The sequence below is a fragment of the Salmo trutta genome, chromosome 4 (assembly GCF_901001165.1).
Source record: "Salmo trutta chromosome 4, fSalTru1.1, whole genome shotgun sequence".
In the NCBI taxonomy this organism is placed as follows: Eukaryota; Metazoa; Chordata; class Actinopteri; order Salmoniformes; family Salmonidae; genus Salmo; species Salmo trutta.
The window spans coordinates 29,474,269-29,498,092 of NC_042960.1; the positions used below are offsets into that span (position 1 = coordinate 29,474,269).

Genomic DNA, 23,824 nt, shown 5'->3' on the forward strand with positions numbered 1-23,824 from the left:
GTAACTAGGCCACATTTAGGAACGTTCAATGTCGTTTTGTTAAGCAACTCCAGTGTATATTTGGACTTGTGTTTTAGGTAATTGTCCAGCTGAAAGGTGAATTTATCTGCCAGTGTCTGTTGGAAAGCAGACTGAACCAAGTTTTCCTGTAGGATTTTTCCTGTGCTAAGCTCAATTCTGTTTATTTGTATCCTGAAAAACTCCCGAGTGCTTGCCAGTGACAAGCATACCAATAACATGATACAATCACAACCATGCTTGAAAAAATGAAGAGTGGTACTCAGGAATGTGTTGTGTTGGATTTGCCCCAAACGTAACGCGTTGTATTCAGGACAAAAAGTTAATTTATTTGCCGCATTTTTTTTTGCAGTATTACTTTAGTGCCTTATTGCAAACAGGATGCATGTTTTGTCGGTACAGTATATTATGTTAGTATTGTGGAGTAACTGTAATGTTGTTGATCCATCCTCAGTTATATTCTATCACAGCCATTCAACTCTATAAGAGTTTTAAAGTCACAATTGGCCTCGGTTTCCATCCAAAGTGTAATTAATAACTGCACTATGCTCGAATGGATATTCAATGTCTATTTTATAATTTTTTTACCAATCTACCAATAGTTGCTCTTCTATGTGAACCATTCGGAAACCTCCCTGGTCTTTGTGCTTGAAATTCACTGCTCGACTGAGGGACCTTAAAGATAATTGTATTTGTACAGAGATGGGGTAGTCTTTTAACAATTATGTTAAACACTAGAGTGAGTCCATGCAGCTTATGTGACTTGCTAAGCACATTTTTACCGCTGAACTTATTTATAATAAAAGGGTTGAATGCTTATTGACTCAAAGACATTTCAGCTTTTAATTTTTAATGAATTTGTAAACATTTCTAACAACATAATTATATTTATGATGCCCCAGTCCCTAGAGAAGTATGGCCATCCCAAACCTGCATGGACCTGCCCTATAACCAGGACTGTACTCCCTCCTGCAGAACATATTTCATCTCATATTCATTTCTATGTTGTCTTCTTGGCAGAAGGTGTGTGTGTGTGGGGGGGGGGGGGGGGGGGGGGGGGGTTGTGTGTGTGTGTGTGTGTGTGTGTGTCTGTGTGTGTGTTGGTTTGTGTGGGGGTGGGGGTGTATTGGTGTTGGTTTGTGTGTGTGTTTGTTGGTGTTCGTTTGTGTGTGTGTGTGTGTTTGTTTGTTGGTGTTATTTTGTGTGTGTGTTTGTTTGTTGGTGTTGGTTTGTTTGTGTGTGTGTGTGTGTGTGTGTGTGTGTGTGTGTGTGTGTGTGTGTGTGTGTGTGTGTGTGTGTGTGTGTGTGTCTGTGTGTGTGTGTGTCTGTGTGTGTGTGTGTCTGTGTGTGTGTTTGTTTGTGTGTGTGTTTGTTGGTTTGTGTGTGTGTGTTTGTTTGTATCAGTGTGTGTGTGTTTGTTGGTTTGTGTGTGTGTGTGTGTGTGTGTGTGTTTGCAGACTTTGTCTGCAGTGTTTAAGTTCTTACAGACATCTAGCTCGGAGAAGCACCACTTTGGTACCATGGCTCCATCAAACCTTTCATAGTTAACCCAGGAACTTGTCTGACATTAATACTTTCCATCCTCTCTGCTTTTTTTCTCTCTCTTTTTCTCTCTCTGTTTCCCTCCATTTCTATCTCCTTCTCAGGACGGATGGCAGGCGCTGGTCTCTGGCATCACTGCCCTCCTCTGGATATGGCACCAACACACCCAGCTCCACCGTCTCGGTGAGTATGAGTGTGTGTGTGTGTGTGTGTGTGTGTGTGTGTGTGTGTGTGAGTGCGTGCGTCAAGGTCAGGCATCGAGGCATTCAGTTACTGTTCGATTAAATGTTAGAATGGTCAAAACAAGTGACCTAAGTGACTTTGAGCGTGGTATGATCGCCGGTGACAGGCGCGCCGTTTCTAGTTTCTCTGAAACGGATGGCTTCCTGGGCTTTTCACGTACAACAGTGTCTAGGGTTTACTGAGATTGGTACGGAAAAAAACCCCACATACAGTCCTGTCTAGGGATGCACGATATATCGGTGAACATATCGGAATCGATATTAGCTAAAAATGGCAACATCTGCCCGATGTCTAGTTTAACGCCGATGTGCAAAACCGATGTCAAAGCTGACGTGCATACCTATATAACGTAGGTACATGACGTAATGACGCCACGTAATATTTAGCGCTACATGTGCATCACAGCATTCCTAACCTAGTCCACAATGTATGCTGTGTGGATTGAGCAATCAACAAGTCGAGCAGTCATTTGAAAGAGTAAGAAAATGTCAGCAAGACAACTCAAAGAAGAAATCCAAGATATTGGAATTCATTGCCCTTGACAATCAACCGTTCTCTGTCGTGGGTGATGTTGGCTTTCGCCGACTGGTTGAACACGGGTACACATTATCAAGTGCGCTATTTTTCAGATGTTGCCCTACCACAGAAATAGCGTCACTGCTATTAGCTTCATGACTGACATTTGGACCAGCGATATCAGCCCCATGAGCATGCTGAGTCTGACAGCACAGTGGGTCGTTGAGGATTTTGTACTAAGGAAAGTCATATTGCATGCTCATGAATGTGCTGGTTGTCATACTGCTACTGCCATTTAAATTGTATTTGAGAACATGTTTGAAACATGGAAACATGAACACACTAGCTAGCTCCATTCGAACAACTGACTCGAGAAATAAGCTCATCAACTGCGCCTGCAGCAGACGTGATACGCTCGGTCATGGCATTGAAACGCCTGCTCAGCAAAACTGCCGACAGACTGTGAACAAGCGATTCGGTGGCATTCTCTCTTTACTGTGTCGCCACCATGCTCGATGCTATGTACAAGGACCGCTACTTCGATGCAGACAAGAAACAGGGTTTATGTGAAATGTTACATACACAGCTGGACAAGATGGAATCGGACACAGTGACAGTGCGCACCGAGGAAGAGAGGCCACGGACAGACAGAGCTGAAACTTCACTGCTTGACATGTATGATGAAATCCTGGTTGAGAATGAAACGACTGAACAAATGAACAACGAAACAGCACAGCAAGTAAGTGAAAGAAATAGGTATTGATTATGTTTTACTGGTAATAGGGACATACGTAAATTCCAACAAAATAACTTTTTGGTCAGTGTGGTTTGTGTGTAACCTTTATTTAACTAGGCAAGTAAAATTCTTATTTACAATGACGGCCTACCCCGGCCAAACCCAGACGACGCTGGGCCAATTGTGCGCCGCCCTATGGGTCTCCCAATCACGGCCGGATGTAATACAGCCTGGATTCGAACCAAGAACTCTAGTGACGCCTCTTGCACGGAGATGTAGTGCCTTAGACCACTGTGTGTTAACTAACATTTAAAAAAAAAATTATATTGTTATTGGTATAGTTTTTTTTGGCAAGGAAAATATCGGATATCGGTATTGGCCAAAAATGTAATGTTGGTGCATCACTAGTCCTGTCCCTTGATACCAATTGAGCAACATTTCCATGCCCTGAATAATTCAGGCTGTTCTGGAGGCAAAGGTGGTCTGACCCAGTACTAGATGGGTGTACCTAATAAACTGGCCGAGGAATACATAAATTGTGTCAAATTGTTTCTTGTTTCAGTCATGTCTTTGGTCACGTTCGCATGGGAAAAACCAACACCCTAATGATTGATTGACAACAGGGCTTCCCACAATGCAGGTGATGGCTGCAGGATGAAGTTGGTGAAGAGCAACTGCAGAAACCTGCAGTCAAAACTTCATGACGTTTGATCGTGATTTTTGTAAAGTTCATGCAGTTGGCATATCAGACAATTTGAAAGGCGGCGACCAACGATGTTCACCGACTTGACAAAATGATCCGCTTTAACGTGGCCACTGAGATGAGCACGATGCAAGACTTTGCTCTCACACAGTCACACAGAGTATATGTGCGCTTCACGCTGCTACAACTGGTAGCTACAGGACCTAAACAGCGGAGAAGTTTAACCTCTCGCTTCAACGCTCCTGGTTGTTGCGGAAATTGACCCATTACTACTGTTTACTTTGTGCATCTACACCATTTTGCTGAGTCTACCTAACCTATGACATGACCCATCACCTTACGCATTACTGCCCACAGTGGCAAGAAATCAACAAAAACTATACAACACATAATTGATTCATAGCCTACAAGCATAGGCTACTTTCTGTCTCTAACACTTAAACTGAAACTAAATAATATACAAATGAAATACAAATGTTATGATGAAACTTAAACTAAACTGAATTTCAAATGAAAATCCTAAAATTACAGCCAATTCGGAAAGGATTCAGACCCCTTGACTTATTCCACATTTTGTCACGTTACAGTGTTAAAAAATAACGGGTTTTTTTCACTCATAAATCTACACAATATACCCCATAATGACACAGCAAAAACAGGCAAATATATAAAAAATGTAAAACTGAAATACTCGTTTTACATAAATATTCAGACCCTTTACACAGTACTTTGTTGAAGCACCTTTGGCAGCGATTATAGCCTTGAGTCTTCTTGGGTATGACGCGACAAGCTTGGCACACCTGTATTTGGGGAGTTTCTTCTCTGCAGATCCTCTCAAGCTCTGTCAGGTTGGATGGGGAGCGTCGCTGCACAGCTATTTTCAGGTTTCTCCAGAGATGTTAGATCGGGTTAGTCCGGGCTCTGGCTAGGCCACTCAGGGAAATTCAGAGACTTGTCCCGTAGCCACTCCAGCGTTGTCTTGGCTGTGTGCTTCGGGTCATTGTCCTGTTGGAAGGTGAACCTTCGCCCCAGTCTGAGGCCCTAAGTGCTCTAGAGCAGGTTTTCATCAAGAATTTCTCTGTACTTTGCTTCGTTCATCTTTCCCTCTATCCTGACTAGTCTCCCAGTCCCTGCCGCTGAAAAACATCCCCACAGCATGACGCTGCCACCACCATGCTTCACCGTAGGGATAGTGCCAGGTTTCCTCCATACGTGGCGATTGGCATTCAGGCCAAAGAGTTCAAGCTTGGTTTCATCAGACAAGAGAATCTTGTTTCTCATGGTCTGAGAGTCCTTTAGGAGCCTTTTGGCAAACTACAAGCAGGTTGTGTGTGCCGTTTTACTGAGGTGTGGCTTCCATCTGGCCACTCTACCATAAAGGCCTGATTGGTGGAGTCGTGCAGAGATGGTTGTCCTTCTGGAAGGTTCTCCCATCTCCACAGAGGAACTCTGGGGCTCTGTCAGAGTGACCATCGGGTTCTTGGTCACCTCACTGACCAAGGCCCTTCTCCCCCGATTGCTCAATTTGGCCGGGTGGCCAGCTCTAGGAAGAAAGAGTCTTGGTTGTTCCAAACTTCTTCCATTTAAGAATGATGGAGGCCACTGTGTTTTTGGGGACCTTTAATGCTGCAGGAATGTTTTGATACCCTTCCCCAGATCTGTGCCTTTACACAATCCTGTCTTGGAGCTCTACGGACAATTCCTTTGACCTCATGGCTTGTTTTTTTTCTCTGACATACACTGTCAACTGTGGGACCTATATATAACCAGGTAGGCAAATTGAGAACAAGTTCTCATTTACAATTGCGACCTGGCCAAGATAAAGCAAAGCAGTTCGACAACATACAACAACACAGAGTTACACATGGAGTAAACAAATATACAGTCAATAATACAGTAGAAAAATAAGTCTATGTACAATGTGAGCAAATGAGGTGAGATAAGGGAGGTAAAGGCAAAAAAAGTCCATGGTGGCAAAGTAAATACAGTATAGCAAGTAAAACACTGGAATGGTAGATTTGTAGTAGTAGAAGAAAGTAGAAATAGAGATAATGGGGTGCAAAGGAGCAAAATAAAATAAATAAATACAGTAGGGGAAGAGGTAGTTGTTTGGGCTAAATTATAGATGGGCTATGTACAGGTGCAGTGATCTGTGAGCTGCTCTGACAGCTGGTGCTTAAAGCTAGTGAGGGAGATAAGTGTTTCCAGTTTCAGAGATTTTTGTAGTTCGTTCCAGTCATTGGCAGCAGAGAACTGGAAAGAGAGACGGTCAAAGGAGGAATTGGCTTTGGGGGAGACCAGAGAGATATACCGGCTGGTGCGCGTGCTACAGGTGGGTGCTGCTATGGTGAGCGGAGATAAGGGGGGACTTTACCTAGCAGGGTCTTGTAGATGACCTGGAGCCAGTGGGTTTGGCGACGATTATGAAGCGAAGGCCAGCCAACGAGAGCGTACAGGTCGCAGTGGTGGGTAGTATATGGGGCTTTGGTGACAAAACGGATGGCACTGTGATAGACTGCATCCAGTTTGTTCAGTAGGGTATTGGAGGCTATTTTGTAAATGACATCGCCAAAGTGGAGGATCGGTAAGATGGTCAGTTTTACGAGGGTATGTTTGGCAGCATGAGTGAAGGATGCTTTGTTGCGAAATAGGAAGCCAATTCTTGATTTAACTTTGGATTGGCGATGTTTGATGTGAGTCTGGAAGGAGAGTTTACAGTCTAACCAGACACCTAGGTATTTGTAGTTGTCCACATATTCTAAGTCAGAACCGTCCAGAGTAGTGATGCAGGACAGGCGGGCAGGTGCAGGCAGCGATCGGTTGAAGAGCATGCATTTAGTTTTACTTGTATTTAGGAGCAGTTGGAGGCCACGGAAGGAGAGTTGTGTGGCATTGAAGCTTGTCTGGAGGGTTGTTAACACAGTGTCCAAAGAAGGGCCAGAAGTATACAGAATGGTGTCGTCTGCGTAGAGGTGGATCAGAGACTCACCAGCAGCAAGAGCGACATCATTGATGTATACAGAGAAAAGAGTTGGCCCAAGAATTGAACCCTGTGGCACCCCCATAGAGACTGCCAGAGGTTCGGACAACAGGCCCTCCGATTTGACACACTGAACTCTATCAGAGAAGTAGTTTGGTGAACCAGGCGATGCAATCATTAGAGAAACCAAGGTTATTGAGTCTGCCGATGAGGATGTGGGGATTGACAGAGTCGAAAGCTTTGGCCAGGTCAATGAAAACGGCAGCACAGTATTGTTTCTTATCGATGGCAGTTACGATATCGTTTAGGACCTTGAGCGTGGCTGAGGTGCACCCATGACCAGCTCTGAAACCAGATTGCATAGCAGAGAAGGTGCGGTGGGATTCGAAATGGTCGGTAATCTGTTTGTTGACTTGGCTTTCGAAGACCTTAGAAAGGCAGGGTAGGATGGATGTAGGTCTATAGCAATTTGGGTCAAGAGTGTCCCTCCTTTGAAGAGGGGGATGACAGCAGCTGCTTTCCAATCTATGGGAATCTCAGACGACACAAAAGAGAGGTTGAACAGGCTAGTAATAGGGGTTGCAAAAATTTCGGCAGATCATTTTAGAAAGAAAGGGTCCAGATTGTCTAGCCCGGCTGATTTGTAGGGGTCCAGATTTTGCAGCTCTTTCAGAACATCAGCTGAATGGATTTGGGAGAAGGAGAAATGGGGAAGGCTTGGGCGAGTAGCTGAGGGGGGTGCAGTGCTGTTGACTGCAGTAGGGGTAGCCAGGTGGAAAGCATGGCCAGCCGTAGAAAAATGCTTATTGAAATTCTCAATTATAGTGGGTTTATCGGTGGTGACAGAGTTTCCTATCCTCAGTGCAGTGGGCAGTTGGGAGGAGGTGTTCTTATTCTCCATGGACTTTACTATGTCCCAGAACTTTTTTGAATTTGTGTTGCAGGAAGCAAATTTCTGCTTGAAAAAGCTAGCCTTAGCTTTTCTAACTGCCTGTGTATATTGGTTTCTAACTTCCCTGAAAAGTTGCATATCACGGGGGCTGTTTGATGCTAATGCAGAACGCCATAGGATATTTTTGTGTTGGTTAAGGGCAGTCAGGTCTGGGGAGAACCAAGGGCTATATCTGTTCCTGGTTCTAAATTTCTTGAATGGGGCATGCTTATTTAAGATGGTGAGGAAGGCATTTAAAAAAAAAACAGGCATCCTCTACTGACGGGATGAGGTCAATATCATTCCAGGATACCAGGGCCAGGTCGATTAGAAAGGCCTGCTCACTGAAATGTTTCAGTGAGCGTTTGACAGTGATGAGAGGAGGTCGTTTGACCGTAGACCCATTACGGATGCAGGCAATGAGGCAGTGATCGCTGAGATCTTGGTTGAAAACAGCAGAGGTGTATTTAGAGGGCAAATTGGTTAGGATGATATCTATGAGGGTGCCAGTGTTTACGGCGTTGGGGTGGTACCTGGTGGGTTCATTAATAATTTGTGTGAGATTGAGGGCGTCAAGCTTGGATTGTAGGATGGCTGGGGTGTTAAGCTTGTCCCAGTTTATGTCACCTAGTAGCACGAGCTCTGAAGATAGATGGGGGGCAATCAGTTCACATATGGTGTCCAGAGCACAGCTGGGGGCCGAGGGTGGTCTATAGCAGGCGGCAACGGTGAGAGACTTGTTTTTAGAGAGATGGATTTTTAAAAGTAGAAGTTCAAATTGTTTGGGTACAGACCTGGATAGTAGGACAGAACTCTGCAGGCTATCTCTGCAGTAGATTGCAACACCGCCCCCTTTGGTCGTTCTATCTTGTCTGAAAACGTTGTAGTTAGGGATGAAGATTTTAGAGTTTTTGGTGGACTTCCTAAGCCAGGATTCAGACACGGCTAGGACATCCAGGTTGGCAGAGTGTGCTAAAGCAGTGAATAAAACAAACTTAGGGAGGAGGCTTCTAATGTTAACATGCATGAAACCAAGGTTTTTACGGTTACAGAAGTCATCAAAAGAGAGCGCCTGGGGAGTAGGAGTGGAGCTAGGCACTGCAGGGCCAGGATTCACCTCTACATCACTAGAGGAACAGAGAAGTATGAGGATAAGGGTACGGCTAAAAGCTATAAGAATACTTCAGAAAGGATACTTTCTGAATGCACTGTATAATTACCTTGGTGTGTGTGCATACGTACAGTATGTTTTTTGTGTGTGTGTATCCCAGAATAACCTCACTCACACCATTCCTGGTACAGTACATACCTTCCCTCTGGTGCAGCAGTAGCCCTGCAGCAAACCCTGCCTGAGCATACCCATATATATGACAGCTAACTAGTGTATCAGCATCTGCAAGATCCCTCCTTCCTTCCTATTTAGTCCCCTAGAATCCACCCCTCTCTCCTCTCCCCTCCTAGCTATTCCCCTAGTCTAGAGTGTGTGCCGCTCTCCCTGTGGCCTGTAGTATGAGGATACCGCTTGCTTCGAAGAGCTAACCGTTAGTCTTACTTTTAGTCTCACTGATAGTCTTCCTCGTGTTAATGAGAAGCCTGAAAAGGCGTTCTGCTTAGGGCTGTTGCAGTAATTATCGCCACACCGGCGGTCACGAGTCATGAAAGCAGTCCACAATTCCACATGACCGTTTAGTCACGGTAATTAGGCTTCCCCAAGCTCTGATGTTGCTGCTGGTCATTAGTAGCCTACCAAACGTGCCAACTGCCTGGTACTCAGCACTCTATTGGCCCTCTAATCACTCTGACATCAATGCAAATGTATTTAAAAAATCTAATCAAACACTTCATGAGAGCCCATGGGCTCATTTCTATAGGCTATGCAATTGCGTGAGAAAACACAACGGAGTGATGGCCTCTACTATAAATGGCCTACTATACTTATTTCTCAATTTTCCTAATATTAAGCACATTGTTTATCTTTACATAGGAGTATAGCCTACCTGGCTGGCATGAAAATGAACCACGGGAAAAAGCGTCCTCCATTCGCTATTTAAGTGCATAGATGACGTATTTTTTCACGGTGCCCCCTGTTTTGAGACAGGTGCATGATCATGGTCCATTCTAAGTCAAAACAAATGTCACACATATATTATTTAGTATATGTAAAGACAAGATTAAATCAAGAATAGTCTGATGGGTGACAATATTAGCCTGTCACTTGTGAATGATGCCCAGCATAAGAAACTGCCTCTTTTTCCCCACGACTTTTTCTAATCATAGTCGCACACCTCATGTAGCCTAGCCCATAGGCCTATATGTTTTGATAAGGTTTGTATCACAACTAAAGTGGCCAAATAACTTCTTAAAATTAAGCACATTAATCTGCTTTACAAGGAGTGTAGAGCCTAACTTGCATTCGTAACCAGCGCGTGAGTTTCAAGTTTGGGGAAGATCATTTTCACCATAAAAATGCACCTTTATAATAAAAGCATTGCATGCATAATTGCATTTGCGGTCACTTTTGACAATGGTGTTTTCCCGCTAATGGAACATGTAGCCTGCTACTATGTGCGCAATGCTGCGCTTATAATGTGAAGAAATAGCCTAATAGTTCATCAATATTTTAAGCTAAATGTTCTGAACTGGATCTATTGCATCCTACAACTGTCCCAGACTATGTTTGGAATATTTATTTCTCGCACAGAATAGAATAGGTTGACTTTTGTACTATGGGGGATAGTAGATTGACATAGGCTAGTGCTTTTGCTGTTCGTTAGGCCTACTCATCTTGTTGGCTGACGAAAAGTAAATCTGGACGGACAGTTCTTCCAATATTTTCAATATGCAGTTGCATCCCCAATGTGTCTGTCTTCACTTGTTGCCTGTGAGAAAGACCCGATCACGTGATGGAGAGCCATGTGAGTGAGAGGTGCTTAGGAGCTCGCAGCACTCGGGGCACAACGCAGCACTCAGGGAGGAGGGCACAATGGCCACTGGCCGCAAAAGGCATGGATTTCTATACGGTGCATTACGGCCACATAGGGGATGCCATCGTGAAATTCGAGGCATTATCAAGTGCTTGTCAAATTGTGTATGAGAGACTAATGAAGTGTGTACAGCCTGCGCAAAAAACAAAGCAGAGCGCATGCCTTTCAAGCGACTTTTTTCAAATCATCATTAGTCTCATCATGTATCCTTACAATGTATTAAAAATCTAAACATATAGCCCAACGTTTGTAGAACAACTAAAGTTACATTAATAACTCTAAATTAAGCAAAAAGGAGTACCTATTTCTTTGTTAACCGCTCAACACAGAATAGCCGCATGTGCGCACTCCCTCAAATCGTTTGGAGAAAATATTTATATTTTATTCAGCTTTGTTCAATTGTATTCTTCATACTATAAAATAATGCCATGGAATTCTAAGCAAATCTGGTCTTCTAAATGAACTAGTGTAACCCACAGCCATATGGCATAGCTAGATCAGGACCTAACATATGCACAACTCAAAGTATGCTATTCTGTTCTTCTGAAATAGACTACATTTTCTTCATATCATGTTTCTTTGGACCTGTCTAAAATAAATAAAGGATTTAATGTGATTGTGTAGGCTATATTACATGGATTTATTAAACTTTTTAAAATGTAGATGTTCCAAAGGTCTGCATCAGTGGTTTGTGTGGAAGCCAGTATATTATAATGTGTTTATGTTAATTAACGGTCAATTACCATGAGACCGACAGTTATTTGCTTGACAATCACCAGCTGATGAAATTTTGTGACCGCCACAGCCCTAGTTCTGCTTCTCACCAGCTCAGAGGAGGCACGACTTGTTAAATGTTTTTCTCCTGCTCAAATGAGCAGAATTACCTCCAAACCCCCTAATATACTATCAGATTTACAGACAGTTATCCCAATTTGAAACTCTCCAGAGTTTGTTCATTCACAGTTTCTTTATCTCTTCTTCAAAGGCAACAGCCCAGTAGAGAGTAGAGCACACTAGCATAGCCACTAGCCAGGAGTTACCATTCCCAGCTGCAGTTACTCGCTACTGGCAATGGGCTCCTTTGCCCTTGTACTCCCTCCCTCTAGCAGTTAGCTGCTACTAGCTACTCAGCTCTTCTGTCCTTGTTGCTCCCTCCCTCTAGCAGTTAACTGCTACTAGCTACTTGGCTCTTCTGCCCTTGTCACTCCCTCCCTCTAGCAGTTAGCCGCTACTAGCGCCCGGCTCTTCTACCCTTGTAATCCCTCCCTCTTTGCTTCTCACAGTCATCCTGTTCATCCCAGGAGAAGCTGCACCAGCTGCCCTTCCAGCCCACGGCGGACGAGCTGCACTTCCTCACCAAGCACTTCAGCTCCGAGAGCATCACCGACGAGGAGGGACGACACTCGCCCATGCGCCCCCGCTCACGCAGCCTCAGGTAGGATATCCGCCAGAGACTCATACACCCACACTTCAGTACAATGCCCAGTGCCCACTCAAACCCCCCTTTGCCATCCTCCTGCAGTATCTCACCTAAATGACTGTCTGTTGTTTGTCAGTAGGCCTATCTGTAGGCTGTAACTTTGGTAGACACAAAGGTATTCTACCTGTATTTGGTAGACAAAAAGGTCAGGCCCTTCTCATTGACACATCGCTGGCAGGTGTGAGTGACTGTGACCTCTTCAGAGTGGCAGGCTGGCAGCAGAAACACTTCTATCACCTGTCTACTGCCCTTATCACTGACACCCAGCCGACCTCAGCCTCAGACTCCTCGCTCGTTAGCCATCACACCCTGTCCCTCTTTCTGTCTGTCTCTATCTGTCTGTCTCTTTTTCTCTGTCACTTTATCTCTGTCACTCTTGTTTTTCTCCACTTGTCTTTCTCTGTCTCTCTCCACCTCACTCTCTTTCTCACTCTCCATCTGTCTCCCTCTTTGTGTCCCTTAATGGTCTCACTTTTAATGTGTCTATCAGTTTTTGGTGCCAGAATGTACACTACGTGACCAAAAGTATGTGGACACCACCTTGTCGAACATCTCATTCCAGAGTCATGGACATTAATATGAGTTGGTCCCCCTTTTGTTGCTATAACAGCCTCCACTCTTCTGGGTAGGCTTTCCACTAGATTTTGGAACATTGCTGTGGGGACTTGCTTCCATTCAGCCACAAGAACATTAGTGAGGTCGGGCACTGATGTTTGGCGATTAGGCCTGGCTCGCACTCTGCGTTCCAATTCATCCAAAAGGGGTTTGATGGGGTAGAGGTCAGGGCTCTGTGCAGGCCAGTCAAGTTCTTCCACACTGATCTCGACAAACCATTTCTGTATGGGCCTCGCTTTGTGCACGGGGGTATTGTCATGCTGAAATAGGAAAGGGCCTTCCCCAAACTGTTGCCACAATGTTGGAAGCACAGAATCTTCTAGAATGTCATTGTATGCTGTAGTGTTAAGATTTCCCTTCACTGGAACTAAGGGGCCTAGCCCAAACCATGAAAAACAGCCCCAGTTTACAGTTGGAACTATGCATTCGGGCAGGTAGCGTTCTCCTGGCATCCGTCAAACCCAGGTTTGTCCGTTGGACTGGCCAGATGGTGAAGCTCGATTCATCACTCCAGAGAACGCGTTTCCAATGGAGGCGAGCTTTACTCCACTCCAGCCGACGCTTGGCATTGCGCATGGTGAACTTAGACTTGTGTGCTGCTGCTCAGCCATGGAAACCCATTTCATGAAGCTCCTGATGAACAGTTCTTGTACTGATGTTGCTTCCAGAGGCAGTTTGGAACACGGTAGTGAGTGTTATAACCGAGGACAGACGCGCTTCAGCACTCAGCGATCCCGTTCTGTGAGCTTGTGTGGCCTACCACTTCGCGGCTGAGCCGTTGTTGCTCCTAGATGTTTCCACTTCATAATAACAGCGCTTACAGTTCACTGGGGCAGCTCTAACAGGGCAGAATTTTGACAAACTGATTGTTGGAAAGGTGGCATCCTATGACGGTGCCACATTGAAAGTCACTGTGCTCTTCAGTAAGGCCATTCTACTGACAATGTTTGACTATGGAGATTGCATGGCTGTGTGCTTGATTTTAGACACCTGTCAGCAACGGTGTTGCTGGAATAGCCGAATCAACTAATTTGGAGGGGTGTCCACATACTTATGTGTATATATATAGTGTATCTATCTCATTCAGTCAATCTGCCACTGACACTGTATTCTCTGAGTTCTGAGGTGCCAGATCTGGTGACATCTCAGCTGATCAGCAGTTCAGCTGTGCCTCCCTGTCCTGCCCTGTTCTGTTATGACCTGCAACTGCCAATCTTAATCCCCCCTTCTTCCTTCTCCTCCTTCTCCTCCTCCCCTGCTCCTGTCTCTGCATTCAGTTACCCCTCCTTTCAAAAGCTAAATATCAAACAGACTAGCTACTGAAAGGCCCAAACTTTCTGCCTTTGCAGCAGACATATCTCATCTCTACACCCCCTCTCATCTCCTCTCTTCTTGTCTCGTTCCCTTCATCTGTGTGGATTTAGAACACACTGCTTTCATCTCACTCTATCCTCATGAATGGAGAACAGAAAATGCCTCTGTTGATATGATATGAGAGATACACTTCACACTTAGAGAGAGAGAGAGAGAGAGAGAAGAGGTTTAGTGTTAAGATGACTCAATGAGACAGAGGCCTAGCCTTTCCCCTCCAACTAGGCCGTATCTCTATCTGAATGTACTCTCAAGGGGCCTGCATGCCACTCAGGCTATAGGAATGAGATGTATAAATATCAGATGAGGTATGAGAGAAAGGCATTACTAGCCGTTTACAAATGACTATCCCTGCTGTATGACTTTACTGTATGCCTCAGCAAGGATTAATCATCTGATGAAGGAGAGAGATGGGCAGAGATGGAGAGAGAGAGATTGGTAGGGGGAGAGAAAGAGGGAGGATGGTAGGGGAGAGTGAGGCTTTAGGGGGTGAAAGAGATAGTGAGAGAAGGATGGAGGAGCTTCAAAGAGGGTGATTGCTATAGAAATAAAGAGAGAGAACGGGCGGGAAAGAGTGCTACAAGGCAGATGAGGTGAGGGAGAGAGTGTGAAAGAATGGGCGAGAGAAAGCTAGGGATGCAACAATTCACCAATACGCATCGGCCCCTGATTCAAATGTTTAAGATACAAGTGCATCGGGCTGCTGACCCCAAACTGATCTAAATTAAGTATGCATCGATCCAGTGATGATTTTAGCATGTAAAGATTGGTGGGTATTTTTTTTATTTTTATGCATGCCGTTGTGGGTGAAATTACAAGAGTATGTTATAATACTGTTATTGCATCAAATTATTGTTTTATGCAACAGAATAGGGGCTTCTTAAAACTATATTGTGTCTGTGTGAACTGAGAGTGGGCCTCTGGGGCTTAATGCTGACAGTAGATTTACGATGCCTTAGGCCACATTCATTCATGTGAGGGAGATGGCTACGGTTTGACTGGAAGGTACCAGGGAGAGATGGCTCGGGTTTGGGTTTCTAGACAATGAGAACAGTCTATACAGCAGATACTGTCTGTTATGAATTATTAGTATCTTTCATAACCTTGTGACCCATTCCATACATCTGTTGTTTGTCATGAACATTCAGAAGGATGTACTTTGCTATAAAATTCTGTGGCTCAAAATCCGCTCGTTGGGCTCTCAACGAATCATCTAGGGTTAATTATTCGACCAGCTTCATTATTGCAATAATTCATCTATGTTATTAATACGTTTTGAATGAAGTAATATCCTGATTGGTGATTGACCCTGTCTCTTCTCATTATTGTTTCGAATTTCCACGACAATGCCAGCAAAGCCACTACACAACCCTAAATAATACATTAATTGCACTATAACGGTGACAAACGGTGCCCAGAAATTGTTACGGCCTACATAAAGCTGTCCCAACAGCAGAACTTTATTTTCAGCACCATGGAGTGAATCCTTACCACCGCTACACCTGGCTATCAGTGGAGCCTTGTCTGGCAGCAAAACAGTTCATTCAGCCTCATTTACTGCCTTTTAAAAAACACATAGCTGATATGGCTGACTTTCATAAACAAATGTGGTTTCTACTGACAATTGACATGTACAAACCATGGCATAAGGGAACGATGAGTGGATAAGAGGTCATCCGTAATTTCGATTAAGAAATGAATGAGCAAGCTAAGACGGACGTAATCAATATAACTATTTGTACAGCGATAGAATTCAGAACATGGGCCGGTTTTACAGTATTTTCCCTGTACACCAAGTCAGAACCATAGGATAAATAAAGGAGACATATAAGCAGACAATGAAAGCTCTTACAATATTCGATGATGACATTTCCTAAAACAGGCTAAAGGCTACATGTGCACCACCAAATCAGAACAGTAGACTAAGTTATAAGGGGGAAACGGGCCAAATTATTAGGGTGAGGCACATGCGCTACTAGCAGCTTACTACACAACATAAACTTAGTGTTACTTTCTTAACTACAGTATACATATCTCCCTGGCATATTATATAATTTATGCAGCAGCACACAATTTGTGGGCATATTTTGTCAACCCTACACTCCGTATTTTCTGCTGGCTGCCCCACCACCACAGAAAGCACTGAGCTAGGCTTAAACACCTGCATTTTGGAGCTGCCTTACTCAAGAAAGCAAAAAAGAGACCATGCTTGGATGTGGCTCCAATAACTCAATAATTTTTTGGGGACTTTGTTTGCAAACTGATATGTGACACGTATTAATTGCAAAATAGCATGCAGGTGGGTAGCAAAACCCTGAATGACGTGTCGCCACTACAACGGTCAGAAAATCTATTCAAACGTTACAACTCGCCGGTTCACACATTCTTTTTGCTTATTACATTCTTTCTACCTTCCTGAAAATAGCTCTAATCTTTTGTGACAACTGATGTGTCCTCTCCTTCAATGTCTGTCCTACAACCCCAGGCAATATCAGTAGCCTAGTTAAACTGCACTCTGTGCCCAGCTTCGCACCCTGACCAACGCGAGGTAGGCGGCCTGTTCTTGATCTTGCTGCTAAAATGGCCTGCGTGATATTTGGCTTTATTAGTTGACAAATACTGTACTATTTCAAAGATTTTACTGTTACAGTTCATATATCATTCAATTCATTCATTTGAAATATACTGCTCCAAAAAATAAAAGGAACACTTAAACAACACAATGTAACTCCAAGTCAATCACACTTCTGTGAAATCAAACTGTCCACTTAGGAAGCAACACTGATTGACAATAAATTTCACATGCTGTTGTGCAAATGGAATAGACAACAGGTGGAAATTATAGGCAATTAGCAAGACACCCCCAATAAAGGAGTGGTTCTGCAGGTGGTAACCACAGACCACTTCTCAGTTCCTATGCTTCCTGGCTGATGTTTTGGTCACTTTTGAATGCTGGCGGTGCTTTCACTCTAGTGGTAGCATGAGACGGAGTCTACAACCCACACAAGTGGCTCAGGTAGTGCAGCTCATCCAGGATGGCACATCAATGCGAGCTGTGGCAAGAAGGTTTGCTGTGTCTGTCAGCGTAGTGTCCAGAGCATGGAGGCGCTACCAGGAGACAGGCCAGTACATCAGGAGACGTGGAGGAGGCCGTTGGAGGGCAACAACCCAGCAGCAGGACCGCTACCTCCGCCTTTGTGCAAGGAGGAGCAGGAGGAGCACTGCCAGAGCCCTGCAAAATGACCTCCAGCAGGCCACAAATGTGCATGTGTCTGCTCAAACGGTCAGAAACAGACTCCATGAGGGTGGTATGAGGGCCCGACGTCCACAGGTGGGGGTTGTGCTTACAGCCAACACCGTGCAGGACGTTTGGCATTTGCCAGAGAACACCAAGATTGGCAAATTCGCCACTGGCGCCCTGTGCTCTTCACAGATGAAAGCAGGTTCACACTGAGCACATGTGACAGACGTGACAGAGTCTGGAGACACCGTGGAGAACGTTCTGCTGCCTGCAACATCCTCCAGCATGACCGGTTTGAAGGTGGGTCAGTCATGGTGTGGGGTGGCATTTCTTTGGGGGGCCGCACAGCCCTCCATGTGCTCACCAGAGGTAGCCTGACTGCCATTAGGTACCGAGATGAGATCCTCAGACCCCTTGTGAGACCATATGCTGATGCGGTTGGCCCTGGGTTCCTCCTAATGCAAGACAATGCTAGACCTCATGTGGCAGGAGTGTGTCAGCAGTTCCTGCAAGAGGAAGGCATTGATGCTATGGACTGGCCCGCCCGTTCCCCAGACCTGAATCAAATTGAGCACATCTGGGACATCATGTCTCGCTCCATCCACCAACGCCACGTTGCACCACAGACTGTCCAGGAGTTGGCGGATGCTTTAGGCCAGGTCTGGGAGGAGATCCCTCAGGAGACCATCCGCCACCTCATCAGGAGCATGCCCAGGCGTTGTAGGGAGGTCATACAGGCACGTGGAGGCCACACACACTACTGAGCCTCATTTTGACTTGTTTTAAGGACATTACATCAAAGTTGGATCAGCCTGTAGTGTGGTTTCCACTTTAATTTTGAGTGTGACTCCAAATCCAGACCTCCATAGGTTGATAAATTGGATTTCCATTGATTATTTTTGTGTGATTTTGTTGTCAGCACATTCAACTATGTAAAGAAAAAAGTATTTAATAAGATTATTTCATTCATTCAGATCTAGGATGTGTTATTTTAGTGTTCCCTTTATTTTTTTGAGCAGTGTACATTTATGGATTTCACATGACTGGGAATACAAATATGCATCTGTTGGTAGGGGTGTCGATCAGAAAATCAGTATCTGGTGTGGCCACCATTTGCCTCTGGCTGTTGATTGTGGCCTGTGGAATGTTGTGCCACTCCTCTTCAATAGCTGTGGGAAGTTGTTGGATATCGGCGGGAACTGGAACATGCTGTTGATCCAGAGCATCCCAAACATGCTCAACGAGTGACATGTCTGGTTAGTATGCAGGCCATGGAAGAACTGTATATTTTTAGCCTCCAGGAATTGTGTACAGATCCTTGCGACATTGGGGCATGCATTATCATGCTGAAATATGAAGTGAAGGAGGATAGAACAGACCTCCAGGATGTGTAAGGGCTATTTGACCAAGAAGGAGAGTGAGCCCCACCCTGTTCAACATATACTGTATATCAACGAGTTGGCGTGAGCACTAGAACAGTCTGCAGCACCCGGCCTCACCCTACTATAATCTGAAGTAAAATGTCTACTGTTTGCTGATGATCTGGTGCTTCTGTCACCAACCAAGGAAGGCCTACAGCAGCACCTAGATCTTCTGCACAGATTCTGCCAGACCTGGGCCCTGACAGTAAATCGACCAAAATAATGGTCTTCCAAAAAAGGTCCAGTTGCCAGGACCAGAAATACAAATTCCATCTAGACACCATTGCACTAGAGCACGCAAAAAATTATACAGACCTTGGCCTAAACATCAGCGCCACAGGTAACTTCCATCAAAAGGAACATAACATTCGACATACCAATTAGGATCTGGCTAAACATACTTTGCCCTTTATGGTTGTGAGGTCTGGGGTCCGCTCACCAACCAAGAATTCACAAAACGGGACAAACACCAAATTGATACTCTGCCTGCAGAATTCTGCAAAAATATCCTTGTCTACAACGTAAAACACCAAATAATGCATGCAGAGCAGAATTTGGCCGATACCCGCTAATTTTAAAAATCCAGAAAAGAGCCGCTAAATTCTACAACCACCTAAAAGGAAGCGATTCCCAAACCTTTCATAACAAAGCCATCACCTACAAAGAGAATAACCTGGAGAAGAGTCACCTAAGCAAGCTGGTCCTGGGGCTCTGTTCACAAACACAAACAGTCCCCGCAGAGCCTCAGGACAGCAACACAATTAGACCCAACCAAATCATGAGAAAACAAAAAGATAATTACTTGACACATTGGAAATAATTAATTAAGAATACCTGACCACTGTGACTGACCCAAACTTCTGGAAAGCTTTGACTATGTACAGACTCAGTGAGCATAGCCTTGCTATTGAGAAAGCCTGACGTAGGCAGACCTGGCTCTCAAGAGAAGACAGGCTATATGCACACTGCCCACAAAATGAGGTGGTAACTGAGCTGCACTTCCTAACCTCCTGCCAAATATATGACCATATTAGAGACACATATTTCCCTCAGATTACACAGATCCACAAAGAATTTGAAAACAAACTCGATTTTGATAAACTCCCATATCTACTGGGTGAAATAGCAACATGTGTGACCTTTTGCCACAAGAAAAGGGTAACCAGTGAAGAACAAACACCATTGTAAATGCAACCCATATTTATGTTTATATATTTTCCCTTTTGTACTTTAACCATTTGCACATCGTTACAATGCTGTATATATACATAATATGACATTTGAAATGTCTTTATTCTTTTGGAACTTCTGTGAGTGTAATGTTTACTGTTCATTTTTATTGTTTATTTCACTTTTGTATATTATCTACTTCACTTGCTTTGGCAATGTTAACATATGTTTCCCATGCCAATAAAGCGCCTTGATTTGAACTGAATTGGGTGATGGAGTGCTGCATCAGAAGACCTGGTCTCCACAATCTCCCGACCTCAACCCAATTGAGATGGTTTGGGATGATTTGGACCTCAGAGTGAAGGAAAGGCAAGCATTTCAGGTGTCTACCTCATGAAGCTGGTTGAGAGAATGCCAAGAGTGTGCAAAGCTGTCATCAAGGCAAAGGGTGGCTACTTTGAAGAATCTCAAATATAAAATATATTTTGGTTACTACATGATTCCAAATGTGTTATTTTATAGTATTGATGTCTTCAATGTAGAAAATAGTAAAAATAAAGAAAAAGCCTTAAATGAGTGTCCAAACTTTTGAATGGTACTGTATATTCATTGGCTAGCTAATTTGTAAATGATAAATATTGATACATTACTAACTCAAACACTTCATCTGCAAAAATGACAAGTTAGTGGTTCATGGTGATTTCAGAACCAAAGTGTGGGGGGGACAAAAAACTTAGGCTACATTGCCCCCCCCCTAATGTGATAGTGGGGTGGTAGATGCCTAGTCTCATTTATGGCTCAGCTCAGGTGCCTACATAGCACATACACCATAGACATACATAATTTACACACACCACACACACACACACACACACAGAAGTCAGCTCAGACAGATCCAGCTCAGCAGCACATTTTTATTTAGAATGGAAAACGAATGTGTTTATGCATCAAATGTTACTGCATCAAATCGTATCTCATCCCATCGAATCATTTCAAACTATAACGTATCGTTCCTGTATTTTATCAGAGCCCATGTATCTAGATCCGTATCCAATCGTCTTGAAAGGGAAAGATGCACATCCCTAGGGAAAGCACGGGAGGGAGTGAGAGAGGGAGGACAAAGCTGAGTCTCAGACCAGATCATTTAGATTAAAGAAAGAAGCAATCATATGCTAATTTCATGGCCTTATTATCAGCCAGGCTGAGAGTGATGACGGCAGTGCTTATCTCTCTCTCTCTCTCTCTCACTCTATCCATCTCTGTATCTCACCCTCTCTCTCTCCGTCTTTCTCTTTCCCTCTCTCTTTCTCTTCCCACTCTCATTCTTCTGGAGTTGTAGAAATGAGCTCAACATGTTCATCCATCATAGGCTTGTCATATCCAGCGGTGGGTCCTGTTTTAATGAGCAGCACAGAGCCTCACAGACAAGACACAGAGACAGTCACACACATACACACAGTCACAGACGGTGTATTTAATTAAACACTTCTACCCTTCCCTCAGCAGCTCAGCCCTTCATTTTGGGTGTCCCCTTGTTGAATTTATTACCCATGTCATTAACATCTCATCGAATGGGGCTCTGAGGTGCTCACACACACACAAACACACATACAGTGGCTTATGAGAGTATTCACCCCCCTTGGCATTTTTCCTATTTTGTTGCCTTGCAACCTGGAATTAAAAATGTTGGGGGGTTTGTATCATTTGATTTACACAGCATGCCTACCACTTTTGAAGATGCAAAATATTTTTGGTGAAACAAACAAGAAATAAGACAAAAAAACAGAACTTGAGCGTGCATAACTATTCACCCCCCCAAAGTCAATACTTTGTAGAGCCACCTTCTGCAGCAATTACAGCGGCAAGTCTCTTGGGGTACGTCTCTATAAGCTTGGCACATCTAGCCACTAGGATTTTTGCCCATTCTTCAAGGCAAAACTGCTCCAGCTCCTTCAAGATGGATGGGTTCCGCTGGTGTACAGCAATCTTTAAGTCATACCACAGGTTCTCAATTGGATTGAGGTCTGGGCTTTTTCTAGGCCATTCCAAGACATTTAAATGTTTACCCTTAAACCACTCGAGTGTTGCTTTAGCAGTATGCTTAGGGTCATGGAAGGTGAACCTCCGTCCCAGTCTCAAATCTCTGGAAGACTGAAACAGGTTTCGCTCAAGAATTTCCCTGTATTTAGCGCCATCCATCATTCCTTCAATTCTGACCAGTTTCCCAGCTCAATTTTAGTCTCATCTGACCAGAGTACCTTCTTCCATATGTTTGGGGAGTCTCCCACATGCCTTTTGGCGAACACCAAACCCGTTTGCTTATTTTTTACTTTAAGCAATGGCTTTTTTCTGGCCACTCTTCTGTAAAGCCCAGCTCTGTGGAGTGTAAGGCTTAAAGTGGTTCTATGGACAGGTACTCCAATCTCCGCTGTGGAGCTTTGCAGCTCCTTCAGGGTTATCTTTTGTCTCTTTGTTGCCTCTCTGATTAATGCCCTCCTTGCGTGGTCCGTGAGTTTTGGTGGGTGGCCCTCTCTTGGCAGATTTGTTGTGATGCCATATTCTTTCAAAAAAATGTATAATAGATTTTATAGTGCTCCATGGGATATTCAAAGTTTCGGATATTTTTTTATAACCCAATCCTGATCTGTACTTCTCCACAACTTTGTCCCTGAACTGTTTGTACAGTTCCTGTAAGGGGTGCGTACTGGCGGCAGAGAAGTCAGGCGCAGGAGAGCAAAAACTGATTTACAACGGTGCAGTTAATAAAAACCACCGTTAACAGAACAATAAATTAAATGGGTACAAAACCCATCACACACCAGCATAACGTGCACAAGCACTTACAACAAACAATTCCAGACAAGGAAGACCGGCGACGCCGACCGCCAAGCACCGCCCGAACAAGGAGAGGAACCGACTTCGGCGGAAGTCGTGACAGCTCCTTGGTCTTCATGGTGCCGCTTGCTTGGTGGTGTCCCTTGCTTAGTGTTGTTGCAGACTCTGGGGCCTTTCAGAACAGGTGTATATATACTGAGATCATGTGACAGATCATGTGACACTTAGATTGCACACAGGTGGACTTTAATTCACTAATTATGTGACTTCTGAAGGTAATTGGTTGCACCAGATTTTATTTAGGGGCTTCATAGCAAAGGGGGTGAATACATATGCACGCACCAATTGTCAGTTATTTTTTCGTTCCACTTCAGCAATTTGGACTATTTTGTGCATGCCCATTACATGAAATCCAAATAAAAATCTGTTTTTTAAATTACAGGTTGTAATGCAACAAAATAGGAAACACGCCAAGGGGGATGAATACTTTTGCAAGGCACTGTACATACACCTCCCTGCCCGGCCTCTTCTCTGTCACGGTCAATTAGGTCCTTCATTTCCCCAGTCGCATGCCTCACTGGTGTTGGGGCAATGTTATTCTCTCTCTCTCTTCTCTCTCTTCTCTCTCTCTCTCTCTCTCGCTCTGATTCACTTAATTTATCCTCTTAATCATCTTCTACCTTTTCCTTTTGAGCACCCTTTTCACGTAATCTGACATCAGTGTTTAAAAAGCTCACACTGCCAATTCACCCGTTTTAAAACGCTAATCCTTCAAGAGAAATAGTATTGTGCGACAGTACATAAATGAATAGCAACAACAGGATTCAATGGTCTTCAAAGTTAGTTTATTTCAAAAATCTTCTCAGCCTATTAACACATAGGCTTATACTGTAGATCCAAAACTTTCCCCCCACAAGTATAATTTGAGTCTGTGTTCAAGGTTGTTTCTCAAATGACTTATGAACATATTTTTCTAGACTGTCAGTCTGATGTGGCTGTCAGTCTGATGTTATTCATTCTCAGGACCTTAATGATTCT

At 44.1% G+C, this 23,824-nt stretch overlaps 1 protein-coding gene across 9 annotated transcripts in view; it reads left to right on the forward strand.

Annotated features, from left to right (window-relative positions):
• Positions 1-23,824, forward strand: part of LOC115192201 (microtubule-associated serine/threonine-protein kinase 2) — a 278,871-nt gene that overhangs the window by 223,902 nt on the left and 31,145 nt on the right. For all 9 annotated transcript variants that reach the window (XM_029750428.1, XM_029750429.1, XM_029750430.1 and 6 more), the window contains 2 exons: positions 1,665-1,743; positions 11,937-12,088. In XM_029750428.1, the coding sequence (XP_029606288.1) occupies positions 1,665-1,743; positions 11,937-12,088 (231 nt within the window). The remainder of the gene's footprint in view (positions 1-1,664; positions 1,744-11,936; positions 12,089-23,824) is intronic.